Below are 19,388 nucleotides of genomic sequence, written 5' to 3' on the forward strand. Positions count from 1 at the left end.
TAGTCTCCCCAGCATTTCAAACGTCAAAATGGGACTTTTAAGTACACAATCACTGACAAATAACTTGTGAATTATCAATGACCACATCTTGAACAAAAGGGTTGCCTTGATTTGTATCACTGAAACCCACCACCAGCCAGTCTATTTTAAATGAAGGCTGTTCTCCTGACTATGGAATTATATGTAGAAGTCACAGCATACTGGCCGTGATGGAGGCTTGTTGGTTTTCTACTGGTATGAACTCAAATTGTTTCTTCTCGTATTTACAGGACTTTCTTTTGAAGATGGTTCTTTTGCCTTCCCACAACACCTATGCTTATCAATCAACCAGCAAACTGTTCTCAGTTTGTATGCCAGATATACAAGTCCCCTCAGCCTTCTGCTCAATGTGTACGAAACGGTAGTTTTTGGTGAATGCGGCCCTATGGGGCCACAAGCCAGTGCAATCTGTAGGCCCATCCCAAGCTTGGATAAATGCATTGTGTTGCATCAGGAAGGGCATCCGGCTTAAAACTTTGCCAAACAAATATGAGCGTTTATCTAAATAAACCCGTACTGGATCAACCTTGGCCCGGGTTAACAATGCCCACCCCACGCACCGTTAACCTGCAGGGCGTCAGTGGAAATTCAGCTCCTGTGGGTCGAGGATAAAGAAGAGCCGGAAAGCCGATTTGTCGGCAGAAGAAGAGGAATGCACTGAGCCTACAGCTGTGGATACGTACTTTGAATGTATGGACTATGACAGGAAAAGCTCAGGAGTTGGTTGACATGATGATTAGGAGAAAGGTTGATATATTTTGCATCTAAGAGCTCAGGTGGAAAGGTAGTAAGGAAAGAAGTTTAGGGACAGAGTTTAAATTTTACCATGGAGTAGATGAGAAGAGAAACTGAGTGGGGGTTATTTTAAAGGAAGAGCTGGCTAAGAATGTCTTGGAGGGGAAAAGATAGATCGAGTGATGAGGCTGAAACTTGAAATTGAGAATTATAAGTTATGTATAACGTAATTAGCGGCTATGCCACACAGCTAGGATGTGACCTAGAGTAAAAAGAGAAATTCTGGAAGGAACTAGAGGAAGTAGTTCTGAGAATCCCAGACAGAAAGTTGTGATTGGTGCAGATTGAAATAAACATGTTGGTGAAAGAAACGGGCGAAGAAGTGATGGAAAAGTACGGCATCCAGGAAAGGAACTTTGAGGGACAGATGGTGGTAGACTTTGCAAAAAGAATGGAAATGGCAAACGTGAACACCTTTTTCCAGAATAGCCAGGAACATAGATTGACCGACAAGAGCAGAGGTAAAAGCACATAGGTGGATCACATTTTGTGCGGATGATGTAAGCGTAAGGAGGTTACTGACTGTAAGGTAGTGTACTCACTCACATTTGCTGAGCGCGTTTACGCCCGCGTGCCATTGCACTCGCAAATCTGTACAGTAGAGCACGAAAAATCACACATGTAAAATTTGTTATGAGTAGAAAGACATAGACATTCTCTGGCCACATGAAAACCAATACAGCGCAGTGAACCACAGCCTGACTTTTTTTTTTTTTTTCCTCAACACAGAAGTCCACGGTCTCCTGCTAGTTTACCTGACTCTGCCCCCCTTCGGCTCTTAAAGGGGTACACTCATAATTACAAACACTGTCCACCCACACAGTTGGGGCAACGTAGAGCATAGAAAGTTCGACATGCTGCTTGTGTTTACTCTCGATAATAATTGTAAAAGTAAAAAAAAAAAAGTGCTGTTGGTTTAATGAATGTCGGGGTCTGTGAATATTAGAAGAAAAAGTGGTGAAACTGGATGAGATTGTCTCTTTTTGAGTAAGAAATAGTCTGGTCTGAAGCCACCTTGGCACAGCCTGATCGAGGATGAAAGCACAGACAATACAGTGCGCAAAAAGCTAATTCTGTATTTTAAATATAGGAGGCAACATAACTAACTTTAAAACCGTTTTGTAGCATCATTCAGCTTTCAACATGCATTGCTCAAGATATTCTGCAAGCAATAATTATGTTTAAGATCAAGAAAAACTGACAGGGATATCATTGTGGGTTAAAAAAAAATAAAGTTGCATGTGATCTTTCAAATTTATAGTTCATAGTTGGCTTGGTTTAGTTCGCAATGTATTTTTTTTGTTTTTTGACATTTTCATTGTAAGTTTTCAAAAACACAAAATGTTCGAAAAATCGAAATGTTCTGATGGGAATATAAATGCTGTAATCTGAATCTTTGAATGAGCCATGTAACTTTAATGGATGACACTGATCTGACCACAGTGCGTACGTCTGATGTTGCTCACAGTGGTCAAAGGGGGCGCATAGTGTATTTGCGCTGACATATAAAAAAATTAGAGGGAACGTTGGTCTTGACATTAATTTACATGTTTATTTCATAAACTTTAACAAAACAAGCCTGCTCCTAAACAATCAGTATTCACCCGGAAACAGAACATCCGAGTTCACCATACTGAGCATGTTCCGAAGTGATGCCAAAAGCACATGTTCTGACCTGCTGCGAGCGCGTTTAGGTCGAAAGTCATCAACATAATGAACAATGTCAACGGAAATTCAGTTACACTGAACACATTTCTGGGATATAACACAGGTAATGTTTCAGTATCTAACTATAAAAAGAATGAGATTGTGACTTACTTTGACTTGATCTAAATTCTAACGTTAGACAAGTCTGTCCAAAAATCTAAATGCAAACGGTCATTTTCCTCTGTGGTAACGCGTTATCTTGAAGTTGAAAACATTTCCCCTCTACATGCTTTAGGAAGATACAGATCATCTCCTGCGAGCTTTCATCAATTGATTGACAATAGACAGCGCTGTAAATTACGCTAGATAACAATACATCATGATGAAATAAAATGATTTGATTATATGAATACTTAATTTTGAAATTGAATGTCTACTGACCTCTTTAAAAGTGTGTGTCTCAGTGCAATGTCAATAAATGTATTATGGTATTAGGTAACAACTGCATACTTGGGTATAACAACTCAGTCAGTTATTTTAAGGTCTTGAGATTCCATCCCTAATCACACCTGCAACTTAATCTGCGGGAATGACTGTTGGACCACACCCGTAACTATAACTGTGAGCATGACTGACCACACCTGTACATTCTTCAAATGTGAGTGACTGGTTGTGGTTTACCGATTGTAAAGTATTGATGGGGGAGATTGTAGCTTGACAGCATAGGATGGTTCTGTGTAGGATGACTCTAATGGTGTGGAGGAAGAGTAAGAATGTAAAGGTACAGCAGAGAACCATGTAGCGGAAGGTGAGAAAGTAAGAATATTGTTCAGCCTTTTGGAAAGAGATGAGACAGGCTCTCGATGGACAGGAAGAGGCCCGGGAAGACTAGACGACTACAGCCAAGGTGATCAGAGAGACAGGCAGGAGAGTGCTTGGTGTGTCCTCTGGTAGGAAAGGGGAGAAGGAGACTTGGTTGTGGAACCCCAAAGTACAGGAGTCACATATAAGAGGTTCGCAAAGAAAAAGTGGGACACTGAGATGATTGAGGAGAGGCGAAAAGAATACATTGAGATGCGACGTAAGGCTAAGCAAGAGGGATATGACGACAAGTATACCAGGTTGGGCACGTAAGAAGGAGAAATGGATCTCTACAATTTGGCCAGACAGATGGATAGAGATGGGAAGAATGTGCAGCCGGTAAGTGTGATAAAGGATGGAGATGGAAATGTTGACTGGTGCCAGTAGTATGCTAAATAAATGGAAAGAATGCTTTGAGAAGTTGAGGAATGAAGAAAAATGGGAGAAGGAAGGGTACAAGAGGCAAGTGTGAAGGACTGGGAAGTGGCAATGTTTGGTAGGGATGATTTTAGATAGGCATTAAAGAGGATGAAAAATGGAAAAGCAGTTGGTCTTGATGACATACCTGGAAGCAATTTGGAGAGGTGGCTGTGGAGTTTTTGACCATTTTATTGAACAGAATATTAGTGGGCAAAAAGAAGCCTGAAGAATCAAAGAAAAATAAGATAGTTCTCATTTTAAGAACAAAAGAGAGGAATAAAGTTGATGAGCCACACAATGAAGTTCTGGGAAAGAGTAGCCGAGGTTAGACTCAGGACAGAAGTAAGTATCTGCGAGCAACAGTATGGTTTCATGCCTAGAAAGAGTACCACAGATGCATTATTTGCCTTGAGGATGCAAGTAGAAAAGTACAGAGGCCAGAAGGAGCTACATTGTGTCTTTGTGGATCGAGAAAAAGCCTTTTTCTTCTTCTTTTCCTTTCGGCTTGTCCCATTAGGGGTCACCACAGCGTGTCATCTTTTGCCATCTTAGCCTATCTCCTGCATCTTCCTCTCTAACCCCAACTGCCCTCATGTCTTCCCTCACCACATCCATAAACCTTCTCTTTGGTCTTCCTCTCGCTCTTTTGCCGGGGAGCTCCATCCTCAGCATCCTTCTACCAATATACTCACTCTCTCGCCTCTGAACATGTCCAAACCATCGAAGTCTGCTCTCTCGAATCTTGTCTCCAAAACATCCAGCTTTGGCTGTCCCTCTAATGAGCTCATTTCTCATCCTATCCAACCTGGTCACTCCGAGCGAGAACCTCAACATCTTCATTTCTGCCACCTCCATTTCTGCTTCCTGTTGTTTCTTCAGTGCCACCGTCTCTAATCCGTACATCATGGCCGGCCTCACCACTGTTTTGTAAACTTTGCCCTTCATCCTAGAGGAGACTCTTCTGTCACATAACACACCAGACACCTTTCGCCAGCTGTTCCAACCTGCTTGGACCCATTTCTTCACTTCCTTACCACACTCACCATTGTTCTGTATTGTTGTATTATAATTTACTGCTATTGACTCTAATCTGTCTGCCATCCAATACAATCACTAACCAATTGCAAGTGACCAAGCTCCCAAGGTGAGGACAAGAGGACACTTCCTGGTCCTTCACTCTTGCCTCTTCAACTGTTCCTTCTCTCTCATTTTCTTCATTCATCAACTTATCAAAGTATTCTTTCCATCTATTTAGCACACTACTGGCACCAGTTAACACATTTCCATCTCTATCCTTAATCACCCTAACCTGCTGCACATCCTTCCCATCTCTATCCCTCTGTCTGGCCAACCTGTAGAGATCCTTTTCTCCTTCTTTCGTGTCCAACCTGGTGTACATGTCTTCATATGCCTCTTGTTTAGCCTTTGCCACCTCTACCTTTGCCCTACGTCGCATCTCGATGTACTCCTTTCGCCTCTCCTCAGTCCTCTCTGTATCCCACTTCTTCTTCCCTAATCTCTTTCCTTGTATGACTCCCTGTATTTTTGGGTTCCACCACCAAGTCTCCTTCTCCCCTTTCCTACCAGATGACACACCAAGTACTCTCCTGCCTGTCTCTCTGATCACCTTGGCTGTCGTCGTCCAGTCTTCCGGGAGCTTCGGTTGTCCATCGAGAGCCTGTCTCACCTCTTTCCAAAAGGCCGCACAACTTTCTTCCTTTCTCAGCTTCCACCACCTGCTTCTCTGCTCTACCTTTGTCTTCTTAATCTTCCTACCCACCACCAGAGTCATCCTACACACTACCATCCTATACTGTCGAGCTACACTCTCCCCTACCACTACTTTACAGTCAGTAACCTCCTTCAGATTACATCATCTGCACAAAATATAATCCACCTGCGTGCTTCTACCTCCGCTCTTGTAGGTCACTATATGTTCCTCCCTCTTCTGAAAATAAGTGTTCACTACAGCCATCTCCATCCTTTTTGCAAAGTCCACCACCATCTGTCCCTCAAAGTTCCTTTCCTGGATGCCGTACTTACCCATCACTTCTTCATCGCCCCTGTTTCCTTTACCAATATGTCCATTACAATCTGCACCAATCACAACTCTCTCGCTGTCTGGGATGCTCAGAACTACTTCATCTAGTTCCTTCCAGAATTTCTCTTTCAACTCTAGGTCACAGCCTACCTGTGGGGCATAGCCGCTAACCACATTAAACATAACACCCTCAATTTCAAATTTTAGTCTCATCACTCGATCTGATACTCTTTTCACCTCCAAGACATTCTTAGCCAGCTCTTCCTTTAAAATAACCCCTACTCCATTTCTCTTCCCATCTACTCCGTGGTAGAATAATTTAAACCCTGCTCCGAAAGTTTTAGCCTTACTACCTTTCCACCTGCTCTCTTGTATGCACAGAATATCAACCTTTCTCCTAATCATCATGTCAACCAACTCCTGAGCTTTTCCTGTCATAGTCCCAACATTCAAAGTCCCTACACTCAGTTGTAGGCTCTGTGCATTCCTCTTTTTCTTCTGACGCTGGATCCGGTTTCCTCCTCTTCTTTGTCTTCGACCCACAGTAGCTGAATTCCCACCGACGCCCTGCAGGTTAGCAGTGCCGGGGGCGGGCGTTGTTAACCCGGGCCACGACCAATCCGGTATGGGATTCTTTAGATGAATTGAGAGAAAGCCTATGATACAAATACCGAGAGAGGAACTGTGGTCTTGCGTGCGTAAGTCAGGAGTGACGGAGAAATATGTTAAAATAGTACAGGAGATGTTTGAGGGCAGCAGAACAGTGGTTAGGTGTGACATAGTTGTGACAGAATAATTTAAGGTGGAGGTGGGACTCCATCAGCTCTGAGCCCCTTTCTGTTTGCTCTGATAGTGGATAGGTTGACAGTTGAGGAATCGCAGACTGGAATCCCCTTGGACCATGATGTTCGCAGATGACATTCAGCAGTGAAACCAGAGAGCACGTGGAGGAACAATTAGAAAGATAGAGGCATGCACTGGAAGAATGAAGATCAATCAAGAGCAATCTTGAGTGTGGCAAGAAAGTGAAGAAACGGGTCCAAGCTGATTGGAACAGCTGGCGGAAGGTATCTGGTGTCTGATGTGACAGAAGAGTCTCAGCGAGGAGGAAGGGCAAAGTTTATAAAACTGTGGTGATGCGGGCCATAATGTACTCATAAGAAGGAGAGCCAAAGTTGGATGTTTTGGAGACAAGCTTCGAGAGAGCAGACTTTGATGGTTTGGACATGTCCAGAGGCGAAAGAGTGAGTATATTTGGAGAAGGGTGCTGAGGATGGAGCTGCCAGGCAAAAGAGCGAGAGGATGACCAAAGAGAAGGTTGATTGATGTTGTGAGGGAAGGCATGAGGGCAGTTTGTGTTAGAGAGGAAGATGCAGGAGATAGGTGCACATGGAAAAAGCTGACACGCTGTGGCAACCCCTACTGGGACAAGCCGAAAAGAAAAGAAGACGACTCGGTCAGGATTATACTGTCAACATGGGTCTGCATTCATCCTTCAACATCTCGACAGTGAGGGTATCTATGTAAGGACCCTGTTTGTAGACTTCAGATCTGCGTTAAACACCAACATTTCTGAACTCCTTTCCTCCAAACTTCTCCAGCTCAGTGTCTTGCTTGCCATCTCTCGTTGGATAAACAACTTCCTGAAGGGCAGGACACAGCAGGTGAGGCTAGGGGACATCACCTCATCCACGCCCACTATCAGCACCGGCGCACCCCAAGGTCCTCTCCCCTCTGCTCTTCTCCCTCGACACGAACGACTGCACCTCATGGCATCCGACTTTCAAACTCCTCAAGTTCGCAGATGACACAACGGTCATCGGCCTCATCAAAGATGGGGAAGAGTCTGCGTATCAAAAGGAAGTGACGAGACTGGAATTTTGGTGTGATCAACACAACCTGGCGTTGAACACTGAAGACTGGAGAGATGATTGTGGACTTCAGGAGGCATCCTTCACCACAGCTGCCCCTGACACTGTCCAACTGTCAAGTGTCAACTGTTGAGACCTTCAAGTTCTTGGGAATTACAGTCTCAAAGGACCTGAAGTGCAATTACTATGAGGACCTGAAGTGGGAGACGAACAACAACTCCATCCTCAAAAAAGCCCAGCAAAGGATGTACTTCCTGCACCTTCTGAGGAAGCACGGCGTGTCACATGAGCTCCTGAGACAGTTCTACACAGCGGTCATCCAATCAGTACTCTGTACCTCCATCACAGTCTGGTTTGGGGCTGCCACAAAAAAGGACAATCTCAGACGGACTATCAAAACAGCTGAACGCATTATCGGCACCACTCTACCCACTATTGAAGACTTGCACGTGAACTAGGTCCAGAGCAGGCAGAATCCTTTAGGAGTCTCCACATCCTGGCCACCAAGTCAACCAGTTCCTTCCAACAGGAAAGCGCAACTGATCAATGCAAGTCAAAACTAGCAGGTATTCAAACATTTTTTTCCTTCTGGCAATTTAGTCATTAAATTCTTCATCAGCAAATTTACTATTTTCTGCCTTGTGCCATTGTTGGGACACTCATTCACATCCTGCTGGTCCAATCAATGTTAGTCATATTTTGTTGACTATCGCACGATTCATCACTTTTACCTGTTCCCTTTGCACAGCTGTCATTGTCCTTTCAATGGTCTGGTCTATAACGGAAACGGCGAATGGGTAAAGGTACTCCGTACAACTTTTACACAATGTTGGACGTTGACACACTTATCTCTCACCTGTTTTAAATTTAGATCTTACATCTTGCGCGACTCTTATAAGGATTAGTTCCTATAAATGGAAATTTCTTGTTCTTTGTTGATGTTGCTTTGTTGTTCTTTGTTCTGTATGTCGTACCACGGCAGCACCGACTGCTGGAAAATAATTCCTCGTTTTTACACACTTGGCTAATAAAGCTGATTCTTATTCTGATTAAGATGCAAAATTTTTATGAGCACTGCACTGTTTGAGCATGGATCAACATGTTAACTTCCCTCTTCACGCAAAGGGTCACATCCTCAACCTGGTTATTGCAGAAAAAAAGCCTTCAAACTATTGACCATGATGTCTCATGGTTGTTTCATTAAAAGTTCAATTTCTTTCCCACTGTCTCCAAACAAAAACATTAAATCCATCCAGAAGACTATAACAAATCCTCATTATGCTTGTGGATCCCCACACCCGTCTAAAAAAACAGCTGTCTTTTTTTTTTTTTTGGGATAAACTGTGCGTGTGTGTGTGTGTGTGTGTGTGTGTGTGTGTGTGTGTGTGTGTTATTTGGGGGACAGACACATACGTTGGAAAGAAAGAAACCACAGCGCCACACAATCAATATTCAGACAGTCGTTCAATTTCGCCATATCATTTTCAGGTTCATTTGATTGATCGGTAAAGGTTTCGCATCACAGTCCAGGAGCTCAAGGCTGGACCTTCCATCCAACCATTTTCCACACTGCTTATTCTCACTGGGATCGTGGGGATGTTGGAGCCTATCCCTGTACACCCTGAACTACAATGACTCATTCGCATTGCACATTGAGACGATCAAACATCCTCACATTTACAACTGCGGGCAGTTCAGTCTCTAGTCAACTTACCATGCATGTTTTTGGGATATTGGAAGAACTGGGGAAAAAAAAAAACACTGGCATGGAAAGAACATACAAACTCCCACAGGGGAGAATGAATTTAAACATGGATCCTCAGAACTTTGAGGCAGTGTTGCTCAACACTGTGACTGTGCCACCGTCAATAATGATTATCCTATTCTGGGTAGGATGGACCTTATTTTACTTATTTTATTTACAGTTGTATTCAAAATAATGCTTCAATGTCTTCAGTTTGAACTGTGGGTTGAAATCAGAGTTTGGGGGTTGTCTCACAAACTGTCTGTGGCACCTGGTTCTGAAAAGAAGAATTTAACTCTCATCAGTCTACAAATGTTCCTTCATTTCTCTTTTGGCAAATTGTAGCTTCTCGTGCACATGCAATTTTCTAACAGAGGAACTTTGCTGTGTGTGTGTGTGTGTGTGTGTGTGTGTGTGTGTGTGTTGTGTGTGTGTGTGTGTGTGTGTGTGTGTGTGTGTTATTTGGGGGACAGACACATACGTTGGAAAGAAAGAAACCACAGCGCCACACAATCAATATTCAGACAGTCGTTCAATTTCGCCATATTTTCAGGTTCATTTGATTGATCGGTAAAGGTTTCGCATCACAGTCCAGGAGCTCAAGGCTGGACCTTCCATCCAACCATTTTCCACACTGCTTATTCTCACTGGGATCGTGGGGATGTTGGAGCCTATCCCTGTACACCCTGAACTACAATGACTCATTCGCATTGCACATTGAGACGATCAAACATCCTCACATTTACAACTGCGGGCAGTTCAGTCTCTAGTCAACTTACCATGCATGTTTTTGGGATATTGGAAGAACTGGGGAAAAAAAAAACACTGGCATGGAAAGAACATACAAACTCCCACAGGGGAGAATGAATTTAAACAAGGATCCTCAGAACTTTGAGGCAGTGTTGCTCAACACTGTGACTGTGCCACCGTCAATAATGATTATCCTATTCTGGGTAGGATGGACCTTATTTTACTTATTTTATTTACAGTTGTATTCAAAATAATGCTTCAATGTCTTCAGTTTGAACTGTGGGTTGAAATCAGAGTTTGGGGGTTGTCTCACAAACTGTCTGTGGCACCTGGTTCTGAAAAGAAGAATTTAACTCTCATCAGTCTACAAATGTTCCTTCATTTCTCTTTTGGCAAATTGTAGCTTCTCGTGCACATGCAATTTTCTAACAGAGGAACTTTGCTCGGGATTCTTGTAAATAGATAAGCTATATTTTCTCTCTCTCAGTACTGTACTTACAGGTAACTCCAAAATGTTTTTGATTTCCCTGGAGTTGATCAGTGGCTGAGCCTTTGCCATTCTGGTTATTCAGTGATCCATTTTGATGGTTGTCTTCTGTATTCTACCACGTCTCTGATTTTGTTCTCCATTTCAAGGCATTAAAAGATTATTTTAGTTGAACAACCTATAATATTTTGCACATTGTCATAAGGTTTACCCCTCCAATTAAAGGTTTATTCAATGTACGCTTTTCTTCTGACCAATGTGTTGAACGACTCATTTTCCTCAGGCTTTCAAAGAGAATTGCATGCTCAACAGGCGCTGGCTTCATCCTGAAATACGGGGCACCTGATCAACTCCTCCTTTTCACAAAATTGATATCACTGATTGAATGCCACTTAGAGACCGTGGCATTGAAAACATCAGGAAGCAGAGATGGACGTGCCAGAAATGAAGATGTTGATGTTCTCTCTAGGAGTGTGCAGGTTGGATAGGATTAGAAATGAGCTCATTAGAAGGACAGCCAAAGTTGGATGTTTGGAGACGAGGTGAGAGAGAGCAGACTTTGATGGTTTGGACATATTTAGAGGCGAGAGAGTGACTGTTAGTAGAAGGGTGCTTAGGATGGAGCTGCCACTCAAAAGAGCGAGTGGAAGACCAAAGAAAAGGTAGATGGATGTTGTGAGGAAGGACATGAGGACAGTGGGTGTTAGGAGGATGCACGAGATAGGCTTGGATGGAAAAAGATGAAACACTGTGGCGACCCCTAACGGGACAAGCCGAAAGAAAAAGAAGACACCGTTTTCAACAAATGCTTAATTGCACAGCCTTAAGAGTGTGTATATCATGCATGCTGTGTCTTGTTGGTTTTCTGAGAATCTAATGCACCTACAGGTAATTTGACTTGTAGCAATAAAAAAATACCCTGAAAATGTGGATTAATCTGGTTTGTAACATTGGACTATTGTATTGAACACTACTGTGTACTTGAACTGGGTAAAAGGTTTCTGAGAATTCTTGAAAGCCAAGAGGCATCAGAAATTACATGGGTAGTAGAAATTACAGTATGCAGTACATCACATGACAACATGAATACATAATATCCATCCATCCATCTATTTTGCATTCTGCTTGTCCTCACGAAGGTCGCGGGCCTGCTGGATCATACCCCAGCCTTCTTTGGTCAAGAGGTGCGGTACAGTCTGACATTGTCGCCAGTCAATTTCAGGACACTTATAAACAACCATTTGCACTCACATTCACACTTATGGGTAATTTATTCTTCAACCTATGGTGCCTTTGACATGTAATTGTCACCAGATGTTGGGAACAACCCAAGTAATCCATAGATATAAAGAAAGTAGAACAAATCAGATCAGAAATTGTTTTATGTAATGACGTGAAATGACATCGGGAAAATATACTGAACAAATGAAGGGATTTGCGAAAAGCCAAGACAACACCTAAAATGTATCAATAATCAAACAGCAAACCAGCCCCTTCTCAGTGCAAATGAGTAACAGCCGGTTTAGTCCCTACTTATGGCCTACAAAAAGGTCTCATTACCAAGGTATGAAAGACAAGTGCCAAAGAGCTGTCTCAAAACCATTGCAAACCATTTGTTCCCAAAAGTAATGATGGCATTGGCTACAGGTGCATACCGAAGCTTTGAAAACCAGGGGTATACAACCTGCGGGTTCTTCAGCACTGCCCTAGAGGCTTTTTCAAAAATGTATGAACATGGAAAGAGATGGGGTATAAAACTAAAGAAGAACAAAAGATAGAGAAAAGACCCCAATTGGGCCTTCAAGAGAATTGAAGGCATCTATGTGGTGAAGCTTGGACGCTGGGATTCACTGCTGAACCCTCTCGAGAATGTCGTGGGCCTATCAGCAAAACACTTGACGGAAGGAAGCCCACTTGATAACCCATAGGGTGCAGTCAGTGAACTGAACATCCCACAGAGCCTCATCTGAGCCTCAAAATATGCATGAATAGAGGGATATTAACATCTAGTCCTACATAATAATATCTGATCATCTGGGGAACCAGTGACTGCTGTGAAAGGGTAGCTGTCAACAAGGGAAAGACCTTGTAACGGACTGAAAAGACAGCTGGGAGGAAGATTAGATTAGCTCGTGGCGGCAGGGCCAAAAACAACTGTTCTATGCTGAATTTATCCTCACGAAGTTTGCAGGCGAGCTGGAGCTTCTCCCAGCCTTCTGATGAGAGTTGGGGAACACATTGTCGCCAGTCAAGCATCACTACTGAGTGTGGGGATTTTTAATGTTTGGACGTTGACAGGAAAAGCTAAGGAGTTGGTTGACATGATGAGGAGAGAGGTTTATATATTATGCATCCAACAGAGCAGGTGGAAAGGCAGTCAGGCTTGATGTTCAGGAGCAGGGTTTACATAATTTTATCAAAGTGTAGTTGGGAAGAGAAATTGAGCTGGGGTTATTTTAAAGGAAAAGTTAGCTAAAAATGTAAAAAAAAAAAAAAAAAAAAAAAGGTCAAAAGAGTGTCAGATTGAGCGATGAGGCTAAAACTTGAAATTGCCGGTGTCATGTGGAATGTGATTAGCTGCTAAGCCCCAAAGGTCGGATGTGATCTATAGGTGGAAGAGAAATTCTGCAAGGAGCTAGATGAAGTACTTCTGAGCATCCCTGACGCATAGAGAGTGGTGATTGGTGCGGATTTTAATGAACATTTTGGTGAAGGAAATGGGTCGAGGGGCAATGAAGACGTTTTGGGTAAGTACGGCATCCAGTAAGGGAACTTTGTAGATTGTGGTAAACTTCACAAAAAGAATGGAAATGTCAGCAGTGAACACTTTTTCCAGAATATGTAGGAGGTAGACGTACGGAGGTGGATTACATTTACGTTCTGTAAGATAGTGGTAGGTGAGAGTGTAGCGAGAAAGCATAGGACAGTGGTGTCTAGGATTTCTGGTGGTGGGGAGGAACATTAATCAGACAAAGGTGGAGTAGAGCACCATGTGGTGGAAGCTGAGAAAGGAAGAGTGTTGTGCGGCATTTTTGAAAGAGGGGAGACAGTTTCTCAGTGGACTGGAAGAGCTCCCAGAAGGCTGGACTACTATACCTATGGTGATCAGAGAGACAGGCAGGGGAGTACTTGGCATATCTTCTGGTAGGAAAGGGGAGAAGGAGACTTGGCGGTATAACCTCAAAGTACAGGAAGTCATACAAAAGGTTAGCAAAGAAGATTGTCATTATGTGGTATTGTGTGCAGAATCCTGAGGGAAATTGGAACAGGCCTATAACAGAAAATTACTGTAAATACTCTCTGGATGCTGTAGAGTTCTACCCAAACAGTCCCTTTTAGAATGTGCCACAGGTTTTTTTCTCATCAGGTTAAGTTAAGGGGATGATGGTGGCTACAGCCTTACGTTTTCACCCATTCCCGTTGCAGCTTGAATATTTTTCCAGCACTATCTTGCATGAGAATTATTTTACTGTCGAAGACAGGAAACCAGAATTTACGTTTTGCGCAGGTTTTAATACCTTCAGCTACCCTAAAGTGGCCTCCCATCTCCTTATCCCTTATTCTCGTTGAAATCATGACTCCCACCTTCATTCTGATGTCACAGCTTCGTGTGTATGACATGGTGGGATTCCACAGAAAACAATTCATCTGTGGGTACAAACTACAGTGGTAACTTTAGTTATGAGTGACCCAACGTCAAGTTATTCAAAACACGAGCAGTTACTTGGACGATTTTATGATTTGATTCACAAGCAAAAAAAATTAGATATGAACCCGATGTTCGCCAAGACATCAACTAAAAAATTATTCCCGATCAGATATAGGCCATGTGCTTGCTTCAAGCTGTCTTTGGATTACATGTTCAATAGTTCAATGAAACACCTAACTTTTCCTTTCGTATGTCAGTTCCACTAATAACAACAAATAGTGCAAAATGTTATAATTGGGCAAATGAAGAGCATCAATATCACCATGTTAGAAGCAATGGATATTGGAACACAAGTGGTGCATAACATTCAGAGACAGAACAACAATACTCACACATGTAGTTTATCCTCTAAAGTTGACATCATTTAAAACAAAAACTACAATGATTTCAAAATTAATTAAACCCTATACACTACAAATACAAAAATACAAATACGCTACAGCCAATGTGATCAGAGAGGCAGCCAGGAGAGTACTTGGTGTGTCTTCTGGTAGGAAAGGGGAGAAGGAGACTTGGTGGTGGAACCCAAAAATACAGGAAGTCATACAAGGAAAGGGATTAGCTAAGAAGAAGTGGCACACTGCGAGGACTGAGGAGTGGCGAAAGGAGTACATTGAGATGCAACGTAAGGCAAAGGTAGAGGTGGCAAAGGCTAAACAAGAGGCATATGACAACATGTACACCAGGTTGGACACGAAAGGAGGAGAAAAGGATCTGTACAGGTTGGCCAGACAGCGGGATCGAGATGGGAAGGATGTGCAGCAGGTTAGGGTGATTAAGGATAGAGCTGGAAATGTGTTGACTGGTGCCAGTAGTGTGCTAAATAGATTGAAAGAATACTTCGAGAAGTTGATGAATGAAGAAAATGAGAGAGAGAAGGAAGAGTACAAGACAAGTGTGAAGGACCAAGAAGTGATTAGTAAGAGGGAAGTTAGAAAGGCACAACAAAGAATGAAAAATGGAAAGGCATATTCCACTTTCTATTACTATTAATGAATGTATTGGCTACTGCTAGGGATACAACTGTCCATTCAGTGTTGAATGTGTCATTTTTATTTAGACAGTGGAGGACACACTAAAAACTCTAGTTACCAAGAGTTCCAAGGTGTGGAGAGCGCAGCCAGAGAAAACACACCCTATATTTATATGTTGTGTGTTTGTTGTGTCTGTGCGACTAAGTGTGATGCAGTTCTGTTTATAAGGATGTCTTATGTTACTAACATGTTATATGGATGTAACAAACAAAAGTGTATGCTTGCAGCCAGTAATTTCCATCAAGACGAGGCACTGGGGCGATCTTCAGGCATGTGGGCTTGGACCAGTTTGAAGTGGCTGAGGTTCATGTGCTGCTCCACTTTTCCACTAGTTTGGAGCCTGAGTCGGGAGGTTCTAAGCAAACATCTGGGAGTCATTGCAGCTCATTGTCGGGATTCCAGTAATCGACTTAAGTCATGTAGTGCTCCTTGACATATCATGCAACTTGTAGGCCTTGAGGGCTGGATTTTCCTCATGAGCAGATAATTGCAATGATTTTAGTGTTCGTTTGTATCCTATGTGTATGATGATATATTGCAGAAAATCTGTTTATTTTCCATGTGTTTTTTTTTAACATCAGGTTTGATGGCAATGCGGCGAGGCGAGGAAGAAGAGAAAGTTTACTGGCTCAGTATGGGTAGGACCTTCCATAAAGTTTGCCTCAAAGACAAGATACTCACTGTAACTCGATACTTGCCAAAGTAAGTTCACTTGTATATTAAAAGACTGTACAGAATGTTATGTAAGACTATATGATTAATATCTATGACTGTGTTTTAGATACCCATATGAGTCAGGTCATATTCGGTACAGCTACAGCCTGTGTCCTCCACATGTCGATGCTCAGTTTGTGTCCTGTTGGGTCGAGTTTGGCCATGAAAGACCAGAAGAATATAAATGGAATTACTTGGACCAGTACATCTGCTCTACTGGCTCTGAGGATTTCAGGTATATTTCAGTGTGCTTATGGTTTTATTTATGCCCTCTGGAGTTCACATTTTATTCCAAATAAAAACGTAACTATTTCATGTGGTGTACCATCAAAGTTACCGATAATTGTGAAATTGAAAGGTAATGATATATGATTTTAATTAGGTATTTTACCAAATAAACTTTAAAGGGTGGCCTGTTAAATGATGCAGTTCTCATTACTCTAATACCACTACATAAAATCCAGTACAACTAGTTGACCTCAAAGGTCACCTCATGAGGAAATTTGGATTCATTGTCACAATCATCAAGTTTGTAATTTGGCAAGAGCCATTTTATGGACAGAAAACGTGGAAAAATGTGCTATTCTCACAGTAGACTGAATTAAAGTTCTTGCCGTAAATGGAAAGCAATGGGCCTGATTTCCTGAGCTCCAAAAACCCAGGTTACATAGTAATACTATACTATACTATTACTATACTAGTAATACATACTTTAACAAGTTGCACATGATTTCAGATTGTGTCACAATTCACTTCAGATGTCAAAAAAAGTAGAGACCACTGTATTTAGATTTTGCACTTTTAAGTAGCTGTGATGGTTTTCACTCGGGCTGAACAATGTCGTTATGTAAATTCAAGATATCTGAAGTTTCAACTCCTATTAATTCTCCGAGACGGAGGTACACCCCAAGTCACGAATGATAACATTGTTTCGGAATGCTAAAATGGACAGTCGTTCATGTCTCTGGCATGAAGGTCAAGACAATGAGACACACCTGGACAACAATATATACTGTATGTGGATGGAGAGATCTGATTGTCTTATAAACAGGGCTGGCAAGAATGATGAAACCAGGTAGATGGAGACAGACTGTTGAGACACAAGACCAATAAAAAATTCCAGGTAATATGAATCAAAAGCAAATATGATCAAAACATAATAAAGCAAATCCGATCTTGACAAAATTATTTTTCTCATATTGCATGACTCCTCCTGATGTGTCCAAGTCAGGCAAAATATTTTTTATAACCTCCAAAATTGCATTCCTAAATGATGTGCTAATTTTTTTTCAAAGTCATTTAAAAAATCTGTAGTCCCTTTTGTCTACCATTTTGCTTTCTCTTTCCCACTACAACTGCAGCCTTCATTACCATAGTTGTGCTGGTTTACAGCCGCTGGTCCTCAGCAAGAAAAAAAGTAGCCTGCCCCCTCTGCAGGTCCGTGATGACCTGTTGTATCCCATTGGAAATGTGTTGCTTATTATTGATCTTAAAATGTGACAACTGAGCCCCAAACTTTTGAACAGATGAAGCTGTGCATCAAGCGAGATTGGGAAAGAATTCCACAGACAAAGCTTCAACAATTAGTGTCCTCATTTCCCAAATGTTTATTGAATCTTGTTAAAAGAAAAGGTGATGCAACGCAGTTGGAAATGACAACCCTGCCCCAACTTGTTTTGGAACGCGTTGCAGCCATAAAATTCAAAGTTACTGATTATTGGCTAAAATTACAGTTGATCAGCTTGAACATTGAATATCTTGTCATTGTGTGTATTCAATTAAATATCGGTTCATCATGATTTATATATTATTGTATTTTGTTTGAAATAATGTCCCAACTTCATTGCAATTGTGGTTTTAAAATTCTTTTGCAAAACATGAAACTGGAGAAAACCAAGACAGAAAAACAAAAACCAGAATGTAAAAATTATCAAATTTAATTTGGAAGCACTTTTCATTGAAAAAAAAAAAAATAAAACAATACCTTCTGATTTCCTATCGGCTTGTTCCGTTCGGGGTCGCCACAGCGTATCATCTTTTTCCATGTAAGCTTATTTATTGCAGCTTCCTCTTGAACATAAACATCTGTCATGTCTTCTCTCACAATATCCATCAAACCTGATCTTTGGTCTTCCGCTCGCTGTTTTGCCTGGCAGCTCCATCCTCAACACTCGACTACCGATGTACTCACTCTCTCCTCTCTGGACATGTCCAAACCTTAAAAGTCTGCTCTCTCGAAACTTTTCTCCAAAACATCTAACTTTGGCAGTCCCACTAATGAGCTAATTTCTAATCCTATCCAACCTGCCCACTCCTAGAGAGAACCTCAACATCTTCATTTCTGGCACGTCCATCTCTGCTTCCTGATGTTTTCAATGCCACGGTCTCTAATCCGTACATCACGGCTGGGCTCACCAGTTTTATAAACATGATAAAACTCTTCTGTCACATAACACACCAGACATCTTTTGCTACCTGTTCCAACCTGCATTGACCTTTTTATTCACTACCTTACCACACTCACCATTGCTGGATTGTTGACCCAAGGTATTTGAAGTTGTCCACCCTCTATATCAGTTCTTCCTGGAACCTCACTCTTCCCTTTCCACCCCTCTCATTCATGCACTTATATTGTGTGTGTGTGTGTATATATATATATATATATATATATATATACACACCTGTGTGAAGGTGTTAACTGCATAAAGACACCTGTCCACACCATACAATCAGTAAGACTCAAACTTGTAACATGGCTAAGACCAAAGAGTTGTCCAAAGACACCAGAGACAAAATTGTACAACTCCACACGGCTGAAAAGGGCTACGGAGAAATTGCCAAGCAGCTTGGTGAAAAAAGGTCCACTGTTGGAGCAATTAGAAAATGGAAGAAGCTAAACATGTAGGTCAATCTCAACCGGAGTGGAGCCCCATGCAAGATATCACCTCGTGAGGTCTCAATGAGTCTGAGAAAGGTGAGGAATCAGCCCAGGACTATATTACAGGACTCGGTCAATGACCTGAAAATATCTTGGACCCCCGTTTCCAAGGTGGTTGTTGGTAACGTACTAAGACAGCATGGTTTGAAATCATGCATGGCGCAGAAGGTTCCCCTGCTTAAACCAGCACATGTTAAGGCCCGTCTTAAGTTTGCCAATGGCCATTTGGATGATATAGAGGAGTCATGGGAGAAAGGTTTGTGGTCAGATGTGACCAAAATGGAACTTTCTGGTCACAAATCCACTGACTGTGTTTGGAGGAAGACGAATGATGATGA

At 42.0% G+C, this 19,388-nt stretch overlaps 1 protein-coding gene across 22 annotated transcripts in view; it reads left to right on the forward strand.

Annotated features, from left to right (window-relative positions):
- The window catches only part of depdc5 (DEP domain containing 5, GATOR1 subcomplex subunit), a 225,134-nt gene that overhangs the window by 107,399 nt on the left and 98,347 nt on the right, over positions 1–19,388 (forward strand). For all 22 annotated transcript variants that reach the window (XM_061838768.1, XM_061838770.1, XM_061838772.1 and 19 more), the window contains 2 exons: positions 15,980–16,100; positions 16,180–16,347. In XM_061838768.1, the coding sequence (XP_061694752.1) occupies positions 15,980–16,100; positions 16,180–16,347 (289 nt within the window). The remainder of the gene's footprint in view (positions 1–15,979; positions 16,101–16,179; positions 16,348–19,388) is intronic.

Source organism: Syngnathoides biaculeatus, chromosome 13 (assembly GCF_019802595.1).
Source record: "Syngnathoides biaculeatus isolate LvHL_M chromosome 13, ASM1980259v1, whole genome shotgun sequence".
Classification (NCBI taxonomy): Eukaryota; Metazoa; Chordata; class Actinopteri; order Syngnathiformes; family Syngnathidae; genus Syngnathoides; species Syngnathoides biaculeatus.